The 18,459-nt window shown below is 31.4% G+C and overlaps 1 protein-coding gene across 1 annotated transcript; it reads left to right on the plus strand.

The window, feature by feature from the left end:
- Positions 1–11,889: 11,889 nt before the first annotated feature.
- On the plus strand, positions 11,890–12,420 carry LOC124355755. Its single transcript, XM_046806913.1, has 2 exons — positions 11,890–12,037; positions 12,134–12,420. The coding sequence occupies exons 1-2, from the start codon at positions 11,914–11,916 to the stop codon at positions 12,382–12,384; spliced, it is 375 nt and encodes a 124-aa protein (XP_046662869.1). The 5' UTR covers positions 11,890–11,913; the 3' UTR covers positions 12,385–12,420.
- Positions 12,421–18,459: the final 6,039 nt, after the last annotated feature.

The raw sequence follows: 18,459 nt of genomic DNA on the forward strand, positions 1-18,459 counted from the left end.
AGTATCGTAATGTAGTCTGCCTTATAAAATATACAGAAACACTTAATACTAAGAAGCCTATTACGGTAAAAATATTGACTCCCGATAATAGGTGGAATTCTTTTCTAAGATTATGCAAAATGTTTAAGTAATCATACATCAAAGGTTTTGCGCTATAATAACAGTACATCATTATTGTGCCAACCATTTTCACTATTCAATACAATGGTCAGTATTTTGTGTTTCTGTATATGTGTTATTGTGTAAAGCCTTATTGTTTTTTCGGACCTACAGTTCTGGCAAAGAATGGCTCATTGTGGCATGATAGTGTTCATTCCACTGTATTTCTTTAAGCCATTAAAAAATCCTATTTCACAATTTCAAGGAAGCCAAGCCAGTTTTGATTACCTTATGTTCAAAGATTACAGCTTTGTTCATTAAGATGAATTTTATGATACTGTTTTAATAATAGAAATTAAAACCAAATATTTCCAAAAGATTTTATGTTTTGATTCTTTATTAACACAATGTAGAGTAACAGGTATAAGGTAACTTTGTCTCTCTTATCTGCGTTCCACTTTATTATTAAAATGTTTTAGCTTCTTTGACGAGTTACAGCTTAAACATCAAAGAATGTTTTAAGGCGTAAACAGCTTCCTCATATCAGTTAAAAGCGTATTTTGAAATACACCTTATTATCATTATGTTTCTTAATACTAAAGAGTTTCAGTAAAATCTTTCAGCCTTTCTCAAATTAAAAATTTTTAAATTGAAGGGCGCGGCTTTTTTATAGAAAGCATGTATGATGTAATATGATAGACCATTTGATATTTTTCAAGTAGTAGTAATAATATTTGGTGCATATAATTTCATCATTCAAGATTAACAGAATAAAAAGTTCAGTAAAATTTGTACTGTGTCAATTCTGCGTTCTGTTGCATATAGAATGTGTACATATGCGTATCAAAAACGTAACATGATCCGAACGTGTCAACTTCTGTCTGTTCAAACTTACTTTCTCCTAATGTATTTCAAGTACCATAATTAGGGAGAAAACCATAGATTATAGTTTTCCATTTTGTTCAAATGAAGAAAATATACAACATATTATGTTCGACTGAAAATCTACGGTGGTCAAAAAGAGTTGGTTCATGCAGTTTGAATTAACTTCAGGAATAATTTATTTGCGGTCCCACTGTTGATGTTTCCCAGATATTAAGAAAATATATATGTTTACTACAAAATCTACTTTGGTTAAAAAGCGTCAACTACAGCACTTGTTATCTACCTCCGGTCTAAGATATTTCAAGTGCTATACTTAAACTTATCCTTTTTTCCCAGATAGAGAATATTGGAATATCGTATGACTAAATGGTTACTGCGGTCGAATGTGTCAGTTCCGGCTACCTATTTAAATTCATTCCCAGTTTAATATATATACAGACCACAGTTAAGCTTATGATGTTCAACTGACTAAGAAAATGAATACACATTTGGGACACGAGGTCCAACTTAGAAATAAAATACTACTTTAAGAAAAAATCATATACATCCGTTGCTTGTATTCTGCTTCCAGTTTGAGTAGAAGGATCTCTTTGATACTCCTTAAGCTACAGTAAATATCCCAAACACAAAATAGAGGGAACCAACCCGTTTAGAGTACCATACATGCAAACATTCACAGCTTTGAAAATTAAGGAGGGTTTTAAATTATTACTTCAATAGTATTTCCATTGCATTCATTACCTGGTTCATTAGTTACTGATGCAATCTAAAGTAAAAATGAGATAGTAACTCCGTCTTTTCAATGTGAATTACAAACTGATCAAGCAATGTATCTGTAATATTTCCTTAATTTAAATATAAATAAATTTTTCGCCTCTTTGATGAATTACATGTGTATATAAGTACAGATATTTTTATAGGTTAGAAGTACGCCACACCACGTGTCACGTAACTGTCATTGCTGAGGTTGCATGGAGTATTTTAGTATTACCAAAAAATCCTTACATATCGACATGCATACAAGCATACAGAAAAGAAATTAATTTAAAACTATGCTAAGCTCAATTAAATGGTTGGACATTTCTTGCAACACGTTCTTGTTTTTGTAGAATGGAAATTTCATCCAAAATGTAAAGTCCTTGGATAAAATATTTTTCGGAATGTCTTAATACATGATACATTGCCATTTTTTCATTTTGTTAGATTTTATAGCAAGTTTAAGTAGGTTAGGGAGTAGCAATATACGACTCAAAGTCAATTCTTGTCCCTAATCGACATTTTTTACATTGACTTCCAATTGATCTCGTCTATAAAAACTGTCATGTGTTCGAACAATATCACAAATTTAAAAATATATCCAAACGTGTAGCCAAATCTCATGGAATGAAATTCACATCACCACCCTTTTCGTTGAAAATAATATACATCATATTATAATTCTACAATAGTAAAATGTGAATTTTCTTAATTTGTTAACCCTTATAAAGCGATTAGAATACGAAGTTGAGAAATCTCTCATTGCTCTTAACCTTAAGAGGGATTTTGCGCAAGCATACGGAGTGATACGATATTCAGGATGAGTAACATTTGATGTAGGAGCAGCCCCCGGATGAGATCCTATCAGACGGTTAGATGGTTATATGTCAGTCATGTCACCTTAAGGAAAGGAAAGCCAGCTCTACTAAAGTCACTCGTCTAACAACCTTTAACACTAAGGGAGCCACACTCACTCTAACCGTCATTTACGCAGTAAACTATACGCATGGATCTACCCTTCCACCCCTATATCACGACTTGTGCGTCTTAGTGATGTACACTGCTAGGCAAATAGGAGCCACATACATAAGTTCATAGGATTGGCAGTATAAGTCAGTATAAATTACACGTCCGATTTTGCTGTGACTGAGGCTATCTTATAACTGATATTACATTTGTATTGGATAGTTAGAAATTCTTACTCTAATTTCTTTTGAGCACAACTTACTACAAATCAGTAATAGACTACAAAATTTAACACAATTTTACAGTTTCCGCGTAACTAAAGAAAGAGAGGAAATAACGACTGGGTCATTACTTAACTAAATCATATATAAATTATATTGCGCTAAAAATATTTTAATTACAAATAAATCGTAAATAATTATTAGGTTCTTTAACAAATTTCAAAAAGCACATTTATCCATAGTACCCTAATATCAGAGACTGATCCCAGGAAAGATGTTTACCAGTACAAGTAAAACTTGTCAGATTATAATATATCACATGATATTGATTCGAATCTGTTAACTTGCTGAGCGATAGCAAAGCCTCGTGGAAAATTTTTTATTTCAGCCCTAGAAAAATTGCATTTTAAGCAAGTTTCTGTATGTATTTCTGTAGGTTTGAACGATATTTCAAGAATGAATCGACCTATAGACTTAGAAATTTGTATGTAGCTGCGTTTCTACGGGCAACATGAATTCGATGCTGTATAATGTTACTCCATCACATTTGGGTGAGGATAAAAGAAAACTTTTACATTGATCATGACGGGAACGTAAGTACAATCATATACAATTTGAACATGTGATATTTTAAGGCTTGTAGCATTTTTTAACATGCTATAAACTTGAACTTTAGCATGCAACCCCAATGAACCCTGTTACGCGCCACTCAGTATAGCGTGCTTCTGGCTTTTAAAATATAAACATTTCTCAAATTATGAAAATATGCAAAGAATAAACAGAATGTTACTCTCTCTTTCAAATTTTACTGTTACCACTTATTCTGAACATGAAGAGCTGAAAATAAGAATGTATTTTTTATCGATATATTTATTTTAAATGCAGTAAAATATTGTAAGGTAACTATGGCCAGGTCGAGTTAGAATGCGATGAAGCCACTTGCCCCCGATAGTGACAGCTGTCTCTGTTACCAGTCAGAACCAGCAGTTGTTGTCTGTCCATTCATTTATCAGCGTGACAGCTACATGGCGTTTGGTGAATAATGTCGTTACTAGCTCTATTTGTACTTTTAAACCAATTCTATTAATTTAGCTTTGACTGATGTTCCCACAATTGTACAGAATTATTTGCGTAGTTATTATTTTGAATTTACTACAAATAAAAGAACACATATTGAATGAATATAAACCAATTCCATATTTTGTAAGAGCTACATTATAGTATTAATACATTTGAAATACGTAACGTATCAAATGTATGTATTGCTAAAATTACAGTTACGTTTTAACACAAACTACTTAGAAAATAATGGTCTAGTGAATATGTCTGTATGTTCGTTCTCTTATTCATCTTTGGTTATGTCGATATTCACATTCAGACTCTTATCGCTAGCTTGATAGGTTTGTCATTTCGCAGTCAAAGGTTGATATAAATTTTAAATAATTACTTCCAAACAGTTGTTTAAATGTTAATCTTTTGTTTAAAATGTTTAATTAAAAACCAATATTTCCTCTAAAACAAATATTTTTAAAATTTATTTTCCAAATATTATCTTTACTTGATATAGCATACAAAGCTTAATAAAATGGTTAAACGGCGTTTAATAAACCAATTGTTTATAATGATCAAAAAGTGAATTTCGTCAATATCAGAGTTTATCTTGTAATGCAAATTATTTCCTTGGAATAATAATATTGTGGTACATATTGATGTTTTTGGAATCTTTGAAATTTATTTCATATACATTTATTGCTCTAGATTTGTCATATTTTTACAAAATAAAATAATTGTGCAAATATAGTGCGTAGTAAAATGCCATATTTTTCATATGTAAAGAGTATTTACTTGTAAAAAAAAACCGAATTCAAAGATAATTAGGGCCAATCGCTATTATTACCAGGTATTTTATTACATCAGAAGAACCCTATTGAATACAGGGATTCCTTTTGCAGCCCTGTATAGCCATATGAATATAATTTTCATTCCAAATTTGTTTCCTTATATTCATATTTTTCCTAACCAACTCAACTAATCGCGAGACTAACAAGCAAGAAATCGTAACCGATCTGTCTTCATTGTACTAGCCAGCACTGAAAATCCTAAAGTGTGGTAATTTTTATCAAATGAAAATTTAATCTAATATTTTTTTATACAAACTTTCTGTACAGTTTTAGTTTGAGGTGATTTAAACATAAACTGCAACAATAAAATACACCGTTATAATTAACCTGGATCAAGACGAAAATATGTACGTTTCTAATTGTTTTATAAAACAGCAGTATAAGAAAATGTATTATTCTATTTTGCTCATAAATATAGAACTTATTTTTATATAAATCCAGGGATTTTCTCTACACATTAATTATTTTAGCTCTTCCCTGTGGGCAATCATTGGACGGTAATATTAAATGTATCTTAAAATTTTAATTGTGTTCTTTTCTACTTAAATTTTACAAAAAAGAAAAAATCCAAAACAATGTAATCAATACACGAACAATATGGCGAATCACGCTGTAGACATTCATAAAAACAAATACTAATAATTAATTCTGTGTTAAATGCTACAGAGAATACTCATAAATGAATAATTACTTGTATTACAGTACCTAACATTTATATAAAAGAAAATATTATTCTATTATAAAAATGTTATAAAGATGTAACGAGTATATCTATAGATATAGTTAGCAGAAAGTAGATGAAATCTGGAAGTTATTGCACGATTCAGACATCCAGTTCCGACTCTTGGGTGAAGTAATTTCCTGAAAGTAATTCCCTACCCTAGTGGTCCGAACACGGCTTCCATCTTGGCCAGGTTAAATATATTTTGGTCTTCATACACGATATTTGTATAATTTATTTGTAAACGTATTCAGTGCACAAAAATATTTAGGCCTACCAGTAAATTGTTAACCTACGTGTTAAAATTACGTTAGCACAGCTCTTAAGGCATTAACTTAAATAACCTTGCAATTGGATAAGCATTATTTTTTATAGAAAGAATTAAATTATGTTAAAGCTATTTACAAAATTAGTCCTGGTACTATTACTATAAGAGAATCTTTACAATAGTACTATAAGTTTATAGAATAAAAATATTTTATTATATACAATTATAAATTAAAATTAAATCACAAACGATCTCCTTGTACTGTAGAGCATAATTTTAGAAGTTTAGCTGTGTAAATTTACTCGTAAACGTACTTAAATACGTCATCATATACAAATATCATTGAACTTAATATTCTAAACAATATTAATATCATTTATGTGTGTTAAATGCAATGATTCAGACAACTTACCGAATCAGTTAATCCAAAGTCTAAACCTCTATTTTCAGTTTTCAGTTCCTCATAAATTGCTAACAAAATAATAATTTTTAGATATTTCCACATTGTTCACAAACCATAAATTTAATAACAGAGTGAAAGATAAATGTAAGAAGTTAAATGTTGTCTATCTAAATGTTCATTTAAATCAATCTAAAGTGGTATATTCACAACTACAATTATTTTCAATTAGCATTATTTCCCATTTAAAAAGCCATTGAAAACAAACTTAAATAACTTAGCTATGTACGTATATCACAGTTATTTACGCGTTATCTATTTATAATTAACGTTGCAATAGATAGTGAGTATGCCAACATTGAAAATTGAAAGTAAAACTTTATCTTAACTAATATTGGCCTATATTGAATACAAAAAATTGTACACAGTATTTGTAATATATATATAACACAATTTGAATTATTCCGGTTTTACAGTTTTACCCATAGTTAATTTTGGAATCTTTAACTATGGAAGTATGAGGTTATATTTGACGTCTTTGATGTATAGGTATATTCTTGTTTGGGGAAAAAAACATAAAACAACTATGGGTAAAACTGCTAAGACCAGAAAAATTAAAATTCCCGTAAATGTACACTTTTGGCATATTTTCTTTAACGTAATGACGACACAAACTCAACATTGTAATTCACTCAAACCAGAAGTGCTCATAAACGTAGAAAGCTTATGGAATTTCGTGCGAAGCTGCAAGTAGATATAATAATATTTGACGTAAGTAATAATTTACATATTTCACTTAAAAGAGAATAAAAATAAATAATATTAATAACACAATAAATCGTGCCGACGACTATAAGAAAGTTTTAAGTTTGACTTGTAATTGATTGTTTTGTTTGTATTTTGCTTCACTCTAAACGTGCAGAGTTGAATATGAAGTATGCTGCTAATAAAAATGTTAAGAATATTTGTACCTTCATAACCCGCACAAGTTATTGGTGTAAACATAATAATTGAAATATTTAGTATTAAAAGCTATGTTTCAAAGCCTTTGTATTATCATATTAAGGGAAACATTTACGTTTTTAAATTAGCATGTCCTTATTTCTTTCACTACATACCGTTGCGCTATCTAAAAGTAATAATTTGAAACTTGCTAAAAACTTGGTTTTAAAGAACTTGTTTGAACTACAGACGTAACTTAGTCAACAAGTTGGATAAAGTTTGTATCAAGAACATCCGTACTTACAGTTAAGAATCTTCTTTCACCAGTCACAATTGTTCTTGTCCTCAACTTCTTTGAGAACAAGAAACTCAGTTTTATTCTTGTTCCCGGTATAAACTTAAAAACATTAATATCCAACTTTACTGTTCAACATTTAATTTAAAAATATATTTTATATAAAGGAAGTCTTTAAATTAATGTAGCCTAAATGAATAGTATGTAAATAAATTATTTTGAGTTTGAGTTCATATGTTCAATTTACTATCTAAGTACAGGAAAGGATTTAAAATTAACTTTCTATTAAAGTTTGTAAAAAAAAATTTTAGAGTGTAAACAGGTCGATTACAAATTGAAAAAATAAATAGAACTATATTGACTTGACAAATATTCTGCTATGTAAATAATACATGTCTCTTAGGTGTCTATTTGTCTCTACAGCCAATTAACCGGCCCATTATTGAAAAATTGAACTAAGAGGTAGATTACAGCTTTCATTGTATAAGCAGACAATCTTTTTCTTCAGAAATCGATTGATAAATTTATCTTAATAAAAGAATAAAGTCAGCCACGCTACTTTTTTGAAGAACGAGATTGGAGGGAATATAAAGGCTTAACAATATCTAATAATAACTATTTTCTCCGATCATATTTTTCTTATCATAACAAACTTAAAACAATCCATCAGACTATTATTTAAATGATGAATCATCGTCAATTAACCATATACAGCCATATACTTGCCAAATTTAGTCTTTTTACTAGTTTTAAAACGATACATAACTGTCTGAAAATTGTTTTTATTAAATCTGTCAAACAAAAATATTCAATCTGAAAAAAGATTTATCTGAAAATGGGATACCCTCCCATTTGATGTACACAAAACCTAGCGTGGCTAATGATTGATTTCTCTCTGATGAGAAATTCCTCTAACGATTTAAAACAACCCAGATTCTATGCTTATAGAACGCAAATTGGTTCTTGGCTATTACAATAAGTCAATGTTCATTTCATTTAACAAGGCAGGGATGTACAAGTAATCCATAAGTGGCAAACCCTACCCACAATCAAATAGAGTAGTTAATACCAGGTTGACCGCAATAGCTAATTTCTTTTAGAGCATTGCTTAACACATTATACTGCAAATCCCGTAGCAAGTGACTACTTGTAAAGGTAAATAAATAGACTTTACAATATTGAAAAGAATCTGTCCCAATCAGGTCCAAATGGTATCATCGTTATATACTATTTATATTTTATACAAAACTCTACTTATAAAAACTATGTGCATCAAAAGTTATTCACGTTATAGAAACACGTATGTTTGGACTTTCTGTTTACTGATAGAAAGTCAAATAGTTTTTTAAATAATATTATAAATTAATAATTGTTCATAGTATTTAAATAATAATAAACTTAAAATAATTTAAAAAATAGTTGTGTACTATATTAGAAATCAAAGATAAACTGTGCCATTAATAAGTACAACCAATTTTAATTAATTGAGATTACTCAATACTGTCAATATTTTAAATATAATAACAAACCAAGATGCCCTATATAGCAACTATTTGGATAATGTGGATTAATACTAAAAGGACAATAATTTAACACGATGTTAAAAGTAAAATAATGCTTATAAAATACAATATATATTTTATGATAAGCCCAGATATAATGAATGTTATCATAAAAAAAACTTAGTAAAGTCATACTTCACAAAATTATTAGCTATACAATTAAAGTTAGTTAACGAGAGTTGGATCAGTTTCAATCTTAAATGAACAATAAATCTGGTCTTGGGTTAAAATAAAATACATATAAACAGGATATAATTAAAATATTCTTTCCCAATAAAAAGTACAAGATACATCAGTTTCTTTATTACTTACGTAGTAATTTATAAATAAGGCAGTTAATTTTAGATGGTTTAATAAACAAATCTTCATGGGGCTATCGTATTCCATATAACCATATATTCTATCATTCGTTACAAAGCAAGGTTTGTGTTTTACAAACATGAGCAAACCAAGTTACAATGTCTGTGAAGCGGCGGACTTGCCTCTCATTTAGTCCAGACGGCGCCCGATTTATGTGTGTTTCATGAAATTTTTTGGCAATTATCCACTCAGACTGCCTTACAGCCGAACTCGTATTGGCTACAAGGCAATTGAATCGAGGAAGAAATGTATATACCCAATATAGTACCTCCAATCCTATCCCAAGTACCGTCAGTAATGTTTGGTCTTATTGGCAACACAGTGGCAACATATTTACCTAATAGTCCCATACAGAGGAATTGCCGTAATTATCGTCATGCAGTGTATATTGGTAAATATATAATCGAACTTCTGTGCTCACATGTATTCTTCTGATTTTAAAGTATTGTCTTAATATTTGAAATTGTATAAAGATTTTTGCTAAAATCTAAACTGATGAACCTTAATTAATAATTTTGCATTCCCTTGTTATTTACAACAATAAAAAACTAGTTCAAAAACCTCTAATGGTTAATAAAATAATTTTAAATCTTCATATTTTTACCTGGTTAGTTTTCTAACAAAATATACCCACTATTTTTCAACAACCAAAATGAATTTATTTCCTACTCAGAATAACAATTGTAAACGTTAAAAATTAAGTGTCTTTTGTTTACTGATTTTAGGAAATTTGAAAATATAAGTACATGTATAAAATTTTTAATGACACCTTTTTGAACATAACCAGTTATAATAGACACACAAAGTCATTTCAGGTGTTTTAATTGCACCAAGTACTTTCCTAAGTAAATTTGTATACTTTTCTTTTGTTTTTTAACTTATTGAATACAACTTTTTTAACTCCACAAATATGTACGGAAATTGGTGACCTTTTTAATTCAAAACGAATGGATAAAACTTACTAATATGTGTTAAATATTATATAAAAATTCTTACTTCAGTAGTTTTTTCCTTTTTGAACAAAAAATTTCCATAACTCCCTCACACAAAAATTCACCTTTCCATTCATCAATAGGTATACTTTTATAATATTGTTAGGTTTCATAAAACAGCATTAAAACCGAGACATATAACAAAAGCATATTGAATCAAATAATTGCCTAGTGATACATTTAACGTATCATTCTGTTCTCCAATAACTATTCAATTATTTCATCTACAAAATGAAACCCTAAAATAAACAAAGGTAGGTATTTGTGATTAAATTAATACCTCACGTTCACGCTGTACTAATTACAATTTGGATGTTTTTTATTTTAATTTCTATTGTAATATCGGTGTATGAGATCAAATCTGTTTGATAAAACTTTCATTATAAACGGATACGAAGTATATACTACACCTCATATTACATCCATGTGAAATAATATTTGATATGCAACAAAATATTCGGTATTGCTAAATTATTTTAATGGTGGTTTGCCTTACAGTGTGTTCTTTCTAAAATTTACTAATCCCAAAAATGTTAGAAATTATATTATTAATTGGTACACTTACAAATAACATTACACGTCATTATTAAATCTAGTTAAATAGAATTAGAATAAAACGCATGTCTTTATTGACATAATTAAGCATTTGCACTTAAGTTTATATTGAATGTTTTGTATATCTCACATATTAGTGAGATAAATTTATAAACGCTTACCAATAATATAAATAATACTACCTCCCCACCCCCCCCCCCCCCCACCCCCCCCCCCCCCCACCCCCCCCCCCCCCCACCCCCCCCCCCCCCCACCCCCCCCCCCCCCCACCCCCCCCCCCCCCCATGCTTAAAGAGCTCTTAACCTCTTACGGCCCCATGTTGCGATTTTAGCAACATACCACATTTATTTTTTTTTAGGACTTTAGATGTTAAATATCGCTTTAAATCCCATTGTTACGTTTTTGCAACATACTGGTGGTAAATTTTTGTGGCAAAACATTGGCTACACTGACTACAGGTAGTCCAGAGGCAGCCATCTTGTTGTTGTGATTCTTGGATTTTACATGCTCTGCAATTCAACAGCTTTAGAGAAGCCATACTCCCAAAAAAAGGTAAGTTAGCTAAATCAAAAAAATACTAGGTGTTGAGAATTTCATTATTTAAGTATATTAATTGATTACATAAGTTGTTTTCACAAATTTTCAAAGTTTACAGCTCGAAAACCGTTTTGAGTCTTTATTGCAACATTGGGCCATAACCTAGAAAACTCTCGATTTCCGCATTGTGTCTTTAATGCAACAGTGGGCCAAAACCTGAAAATCTGTTAGTATTATTTTTTGCAACATTGGGCCATAATGGCTGGGTATAAACTTAGTTTTTAAGGTACATATTTGTTTCCAAATAAGCATAATCCATTACAAAAGAGTCTCGAAGATTTATGCTATTGTAAAACTAAAAACCCTATATTTGTAATTAGAGATGAATCGATCAAGGAGGGATCCTCGTCCTCCGGTTTTATCTCACGAGTGAAGAAATAGAGGAATGCTGTATGCTGCCACCTGATTCGAGTGACGATGATAGTGCAGACGACAGTGACGCCGACCCAGATTACGACCCAGACCTTGCCCACACAAACCGACTGGAAAGATTTATGCAATCTAAATACAATAATGGTAAGCACAGCTCATTGACATTATTGGTGATACTTATTACTTTGTGTATGTAAATGTAATATTATAATGATCTAACTCAATTGTGTTTGTCCTTAGACGAAGAAATGAACTCCGAAGAAGACAACTTAGCAGAAATTCGAAATGAAACCTCAAGTCAAGCAGAAGAGGAAGAACCGTCTACTTCTACGCAGGCACCAAGGAAGACCAACAAAGATAAGCCTCCACCCCCACTTTGGACAAATGTGGATGCTGCCGAAAGTGTAAGAGAGCCTGTTATCTGGAAAGACACACTTCCTGAAAGTACTGTGCGTGCCTCTCCTATAGAATACTTTAAAGAATTTTTTTGACAACTCAATTCTTGATAGAATTGTAGATCAGTCAAATTTATTTGCAATTCAAAAAAATCCTAACAAGCCATTGAAACTTGACCAGGAATGAACTCGAACAATATATTGGTATTTGTTTTGCAATGTCAATTTTTGGCCTTCCCAGGGCAAGGATGTATTGGGCAAGTTTGACAAGAGTCCCAAAAGTAGCAGATGTTATGGGTCGAAATCGTTGGATTGAAATAAAAAATAACTTGCATTTGAATGACAACACGAACTACAATCCAAATGATCCTGAGCGTGACAGACTTTAACAAAATTCGTCCCATGGTTGATCATTTAAAGGAAAAATTCAAAATGATTTCCAAGGAACAGCACTTATGTGTTGATGAACAGATTGTTCCTTATAAGGGGACCTCAAAACTTCGACAATACAATCCAAAAAAACCTAAAAAATGGGGTTATAAAATCTTTGCTTTGTGTGATACAAAAGGACTTGTATATAACTTTTGAAATTTACTGTGGGAAAATTCAGCCAGTTCCTGGTTTTCCTGATCTTGGGGCGAGCTCAAATATAGTTCTGAAAATGGCCAACACCATTCCAAGGGAGAAAGATTACCTACTTTTCTTTGACAACTGGTTTTCTTCCTTTCATTGCCACTGTTTTTTTGAACTTTCTAAGCTAGGCATTGGTGGATTATGTACCATAAGGACTGGTCGGTTTCCGGGATTAAACTTTCCCAAAGATAAAGAAATGAAAGCACAAGGAAGAGGATCATTTGAAGAAAAGAAACATGAGAAAGATGACATTGAGGTGAGAGCAATCAAATGGTTTGACAACAGAGGAGTAACCTTAGTTTCGACTTTTGAAAGTGCGCTTCCATTGACAGAAGTTAAGAGATATGATAGGAAATCATCAAAGGAAATTTTTGTTCCATGCCCGAAAGCTGTAGTAACTTACAACAAATTTATGGGAGGTGTAGACCTCTTGGATGGCTTGATTGCATACTACAGAATAAAAATAAAATCCAAGAAATGGTACCTAAAGTTTTTTATTCCACTTCATGGATCTCACACTCGTAAACTCATGGCTTGTTTACCGAAAAAGTTGCAAAGAGCAAAAATTAACTAAAAAAGACATAATGGACTTATTGGATTTCAAATCAAGTGTGGCCGAGAGTCTTCTAAAACAAAGGAAGAACACAGAAAAGAAAAGAGGAAGACCATCTGCAGATCAGATTGATATGCAACACAATCTAAAGAAGAAACGTGGCCCAGCCAAACCAATTCCAGAGCCCACTACTAGAAGAGATGAGACATCACACTGGCCTCAAATCACAGAGGACCGACAACGTTTGCAAAAACCCACAATGCAAAGGAATAACTGTGGTGAAGTGCATCAAGTGCAGTGTTCATCTCTGCTTGACAAAAAGCTCGCAATTGCTTCACCGCATTTCACACATGAGCTTAACCATATCTGGTTTATGCCTAAACTTATTTTATTATGTTTGTGTACTCTACTAGAGTGTTTTTATTAGCAAGTTTCTAAAAACTGTTTAATATATTACCCTGACAATGAAAACTGTCATGTAAATAAACATTATTCTATTATAACCCACTGTTTCATTTTTGTTACATACCCATTTTGAGCTTATTTTACATTATGCCCAATGTTGCTAATTTGCAACAAACCTTAAACAACCCCTAAATATACAAATAAAAATTTTAAAAAAATAGTAGTCATCTTAAAAGGTTTATTAATACCAAAGAGTTTTGGTAAAAGATTTTTTTCCTGACAAATAAATAATTTGGGCCGTAAGAGGTTAAAGGGCTAGAAGTAAATCCTTTTTTACCGAAGTACTTTATCGAGACCCATATATTAGTAATTTCTTGATCGAGTAACAAGGCAGCTTTAGTTGTGACGTTGGACATATGAACTAGAAATGGTCCTATACTTGAAAAACATTATATAAGAGCAAGATTAAACTCTGATACTCTTAAAAATAAATACTTAAATAGTATATAACTAATACATGTCTATTTACATTTAACACAAATCACCATCATTACATTATAAATGTTACTTATCTCAGTAGTATAAGGACATTGATTTTGAAATCATGGGTAATAGCTAGTTTAATAATAAAAAATAATTAAGATGTGACTTGCCTTAGGCGGTAACCATACCCCTTTCACACGGTGACAAGCCAAACGGCAACAGCTATAGAAGACACGGTCAGCACTCTCGACCGACTCGCCCAGCTCACTAGACTCATTCGCTGCACTGGACTCATTGTGATTGCCTTTGCTGTATCCCGCACTCTTCTCGCCAGCGTGACCCTCTCATCCTGCTTTGTGGGGAGCTTCCTGCTCGTACCTGCCTGATCTCTGCCTATCATTGGTGCTTGTTTGCTCCACTCTAAAATTTTAACGCGTTGCAAGCTTTAAAATTGTCCCTAATATAAAATTCCCCAATACCTCTAGAGATTATTATAAGTGGCAAGAAGCAGAAGTAGATATTTTAAATTCATCCACTCAAACCTTACTTAACTCAGATACAAGCTTTTAGCAGTATATTACAAAACAAAAGTTATGTTGTAATTTAGGGTCAATCAGTTGTCATAATACATATTAATATCTTAATCTGCTCATTTTCTTCATTAATTAGCAGAATATCTGTAAATTGTGTGTATGCCGTAAACAATCCTAGGATAAAAAATTACTAAGTAAATTGAAGCAATGTGGAAAACTAAAGTAAATTAACCTACTCTGAATTTACTTTAGATATATTCTATTCAGTATTTAATCCACAGTTGGATATTTTCACATTAAAACAACTGTTTCATAAATGTCCATTGACTAAAGGTAATCATCGTCAATGATAATATCGAAAAATGACGTCCACATAAAACATTTTAAATTAAATTATACTTATAAAGACACTGTTCGTTGTACATTGATCTGAAGAATAAGAAGCTTACTAGGTTGGGTTCCTTGAGCCTTCTGTTTCCTCACTTCACCGACTGAACTCTTCAAATATGATTGAGTGTTCAATCCCACATTGAGTGTTCAATTTCAATAACATACATACATTACGTAGAAAGGAGAATCAGATGTAGTTTAAACATATGTTTCACATGCTTGTATTCGTATTAGCATTCGTATTATTTTATTTAACATATTATTGCATTTTAGAACTTGAAATATTTTATTATGTAAGAATGTTAATGACGAACTAAAGAGATGCTAGGACCAATAAACATGATGCATATATTAAAAAAGTGTTAATAACCAGTATGACTGTTACATAATACAACTGCATAACTAATATCATTGGATTGTAGTACGAAGTAATAATCAGAACACCAATAACCTGAATATGTTAAGGATATTTATCGTTATCTTTAGTATACGGTAATAAAATTTGCATCAGATATCTAGTTAATTCAAAACCTAGTCCATTCTAGTCATTTCTATTGCAGAAACAATGGTAACCACTAGTTAGAAGGTAACAATAGAAATGACCTAATAAAATCTAATACCTTGCGAGTTACATATACAACGTATTTTCGTATCACGTTAAATCCGGCTATATTGCAACAAGTACTCAAATGTTCTAATTTCAGATTAGGAATGATTTTGATATTTGAGATCATGAAAATGGGATATTTCATTCTAAATTTCCAAAGTAAACAAACTCGATCACCTTGCGCCTGAAGACTATCATTCTAACGTAACTTTACATAGACCATAACTAAAAAATTGCAAATTGGCAAAAATTGTCTGAGAAATTTATCTTATACACATTATTTGGAGCAAAACTCAACCATTAATTTTATTTGAACAATAATAATACATCAAGCTAAATCTTTGAATCCTTATCTGCATTACTCAAATAGTATTATTGTTATGTTCTCAGAGAATTCGTTTAGCGTTTTATTCCGCCGGAGCTGCTATCACTGATACAGCGTACATTTTCTTTTGATTTCCTGCTCCATGTCTCCTTCTAAAACCTCATCTTCCGGACTACAGATTCCTACAAGAGTTTACCAATAGTTGCTAAAAGTGAATAAGGGTTTTTTATGTATTTTTCTCAACTACTGAATCTACCGCAGAGGCAGATGTGTAGATACCACTGTCATTCTTCAAAACCTTGAAAGGAGGCTGGTAAGTATATACATTGCTTAGTTCTTACTGCAATCCTAGACAGAGCTTTGTTCGACTAACTTTTCTGCCCAATGACAAGTTCTTTTATTGCAAAACTTCTTAGCATTATTGCATACTTGATTTTATGAATTAGTTCTACATTTATCTCACAAAAATGTTTTCTCAACCATCAAGTAGTTTAATGTTCATACTTCCTTTAATTACGAGGCAACTGATTTGCCATTCATTGAGCAGCCGCTATTCAGAGAAGGCTACTTTGTCACTGGTGACATATTTTGTCTATTGTATTAACTGCTTCTTTGTTTAAAGTTTGTTAACGACGATGAAAGATTTGAATGGATAGAATGGAATTTTTGGACATTTTTCATCGCTATATGCATACATGTTACTAATTGCAAAACCGTTTCAAAAATTGAAATCTATCCTCTTCGTTAGGTAGTAATATAATTAGTTAATAAAAAAAGAAAATTATATGACATTTTTTATTTTCTTTCTTTTCCACTACCTAATTAAATCAAAAATCGATGAAGACGCTAGACTTCAATCTCCGAAACGTTAAGTTACTAGTCATTTGGGCTGAACAATGCCTAAAATAGCGTAACTCCAGCACCACCTTGTCAGCTACGTCTGAAATCTACTACCAAAACACAAGCTTAGTTTGAGGTTTAATGGCTAGATCCTTTACAGAACTACTCATTTCAAATTCTTCCTGGTTTATTTAGAACTGAGACATGATGTGTAGTATGTCCTGTGTCCATCTGGCAAGTAGGCCGGTAGACCGTTAGAGACAGATCTTGCTCGTCCATCAAGGAGCATCATTTTCATGATGACTGGATTTAATAATCATGATACAGAGCTAAAATAACTATAGCGATATTACAATATTAGAAGAAAAAGTGGTATGTAATAACGAAAAAGCTTTCTTCAGACAATTCGATTCAATGGATAGTAGTCTATTGTAAATATAATATCAACAGTCCTATCCCAGGACAAAACCTTTATAACAACATGCCATTGTCGTAATTAGTATGCGTCCTTAAGGAAAGTAGGAAATGGTAACGGTTACCTAAACGGCCAGCATCTTGGTCCTGTAAGGTTGGTTTTGTTTAGATTAAGGTTGTGAAATATTATAATGTATTGTGAGCAAGGGCTGCTGTGAGAGGATTTAATAATAGGTTAGATTGGTAATACAACACCCTCAAATGAAACAACACATATTTTATTTGTGACAGCGTCTCATTATATTGATTAAACTTTTATATAACAATGGATATCATCAACCGACATATTGAGCACAAACTTTAATACCTTAGTACTTTGAACACATGTTTAATATTAAATTATTCATTGCAATTTATGTTTAATTTAATTAACTATAACATTTACTAGTAATTTTTGTAGTGTTGCAATAAATATGTGTTCGTGGACTAACGTGAGAAAACTTTCTTTTAAAATATCTAAACATAAATTTACACGATTAAAACAAATGAGTGACTTTTCCAAATTTAGAACATTTAAATAAAATATATGAAATAAGAAAATATGAATTTCAATATTAAACTATTCATTTGATTTCTACACATTATAATCTTTTCTTTTCATTACTTTAGGTACAGGTACCTAGGAATTGTAAATGAGACGTATTAAAATGATTAATGAACCCTGATATTTAATACTACGTTCCTAAAATTAAATACAAGATTATCTTAACTTACATTTGTTTGCACTTGACACTTATTACACCTAAAAGATTTTTCCCCGCACACGAACACAAGCACTGGCACTCCCGAACGTCGCTTTTCGAATCCCGTCCTCGGCTGCCTCCTCTCCTCCTTGTTCCTCATTTTTGATGTTGTTCTCCCGCCAGTTCATGACCACGCCTCTGCCAAATCTCTCCATCATAATTGGTGAGTACCAATTTTTCATATC

The sequence above is a fragment of the Homalodisca vitripennis genome, chromosome 1 (assembly GCF_021130785.1).
Source record: "Homalodisca vitripennis isolate AUS2020 chromosome 1, UT_GWSS_2.1, whole genome shotgun sequence".
In the NCBI taxonomy this organism is placed as follows: Eukaryota; Metazoa; Arthropoda; class Insecta; order Hemiptera; family Cicadellidae; genus Homalodisca; species Homalodisca vitripennis.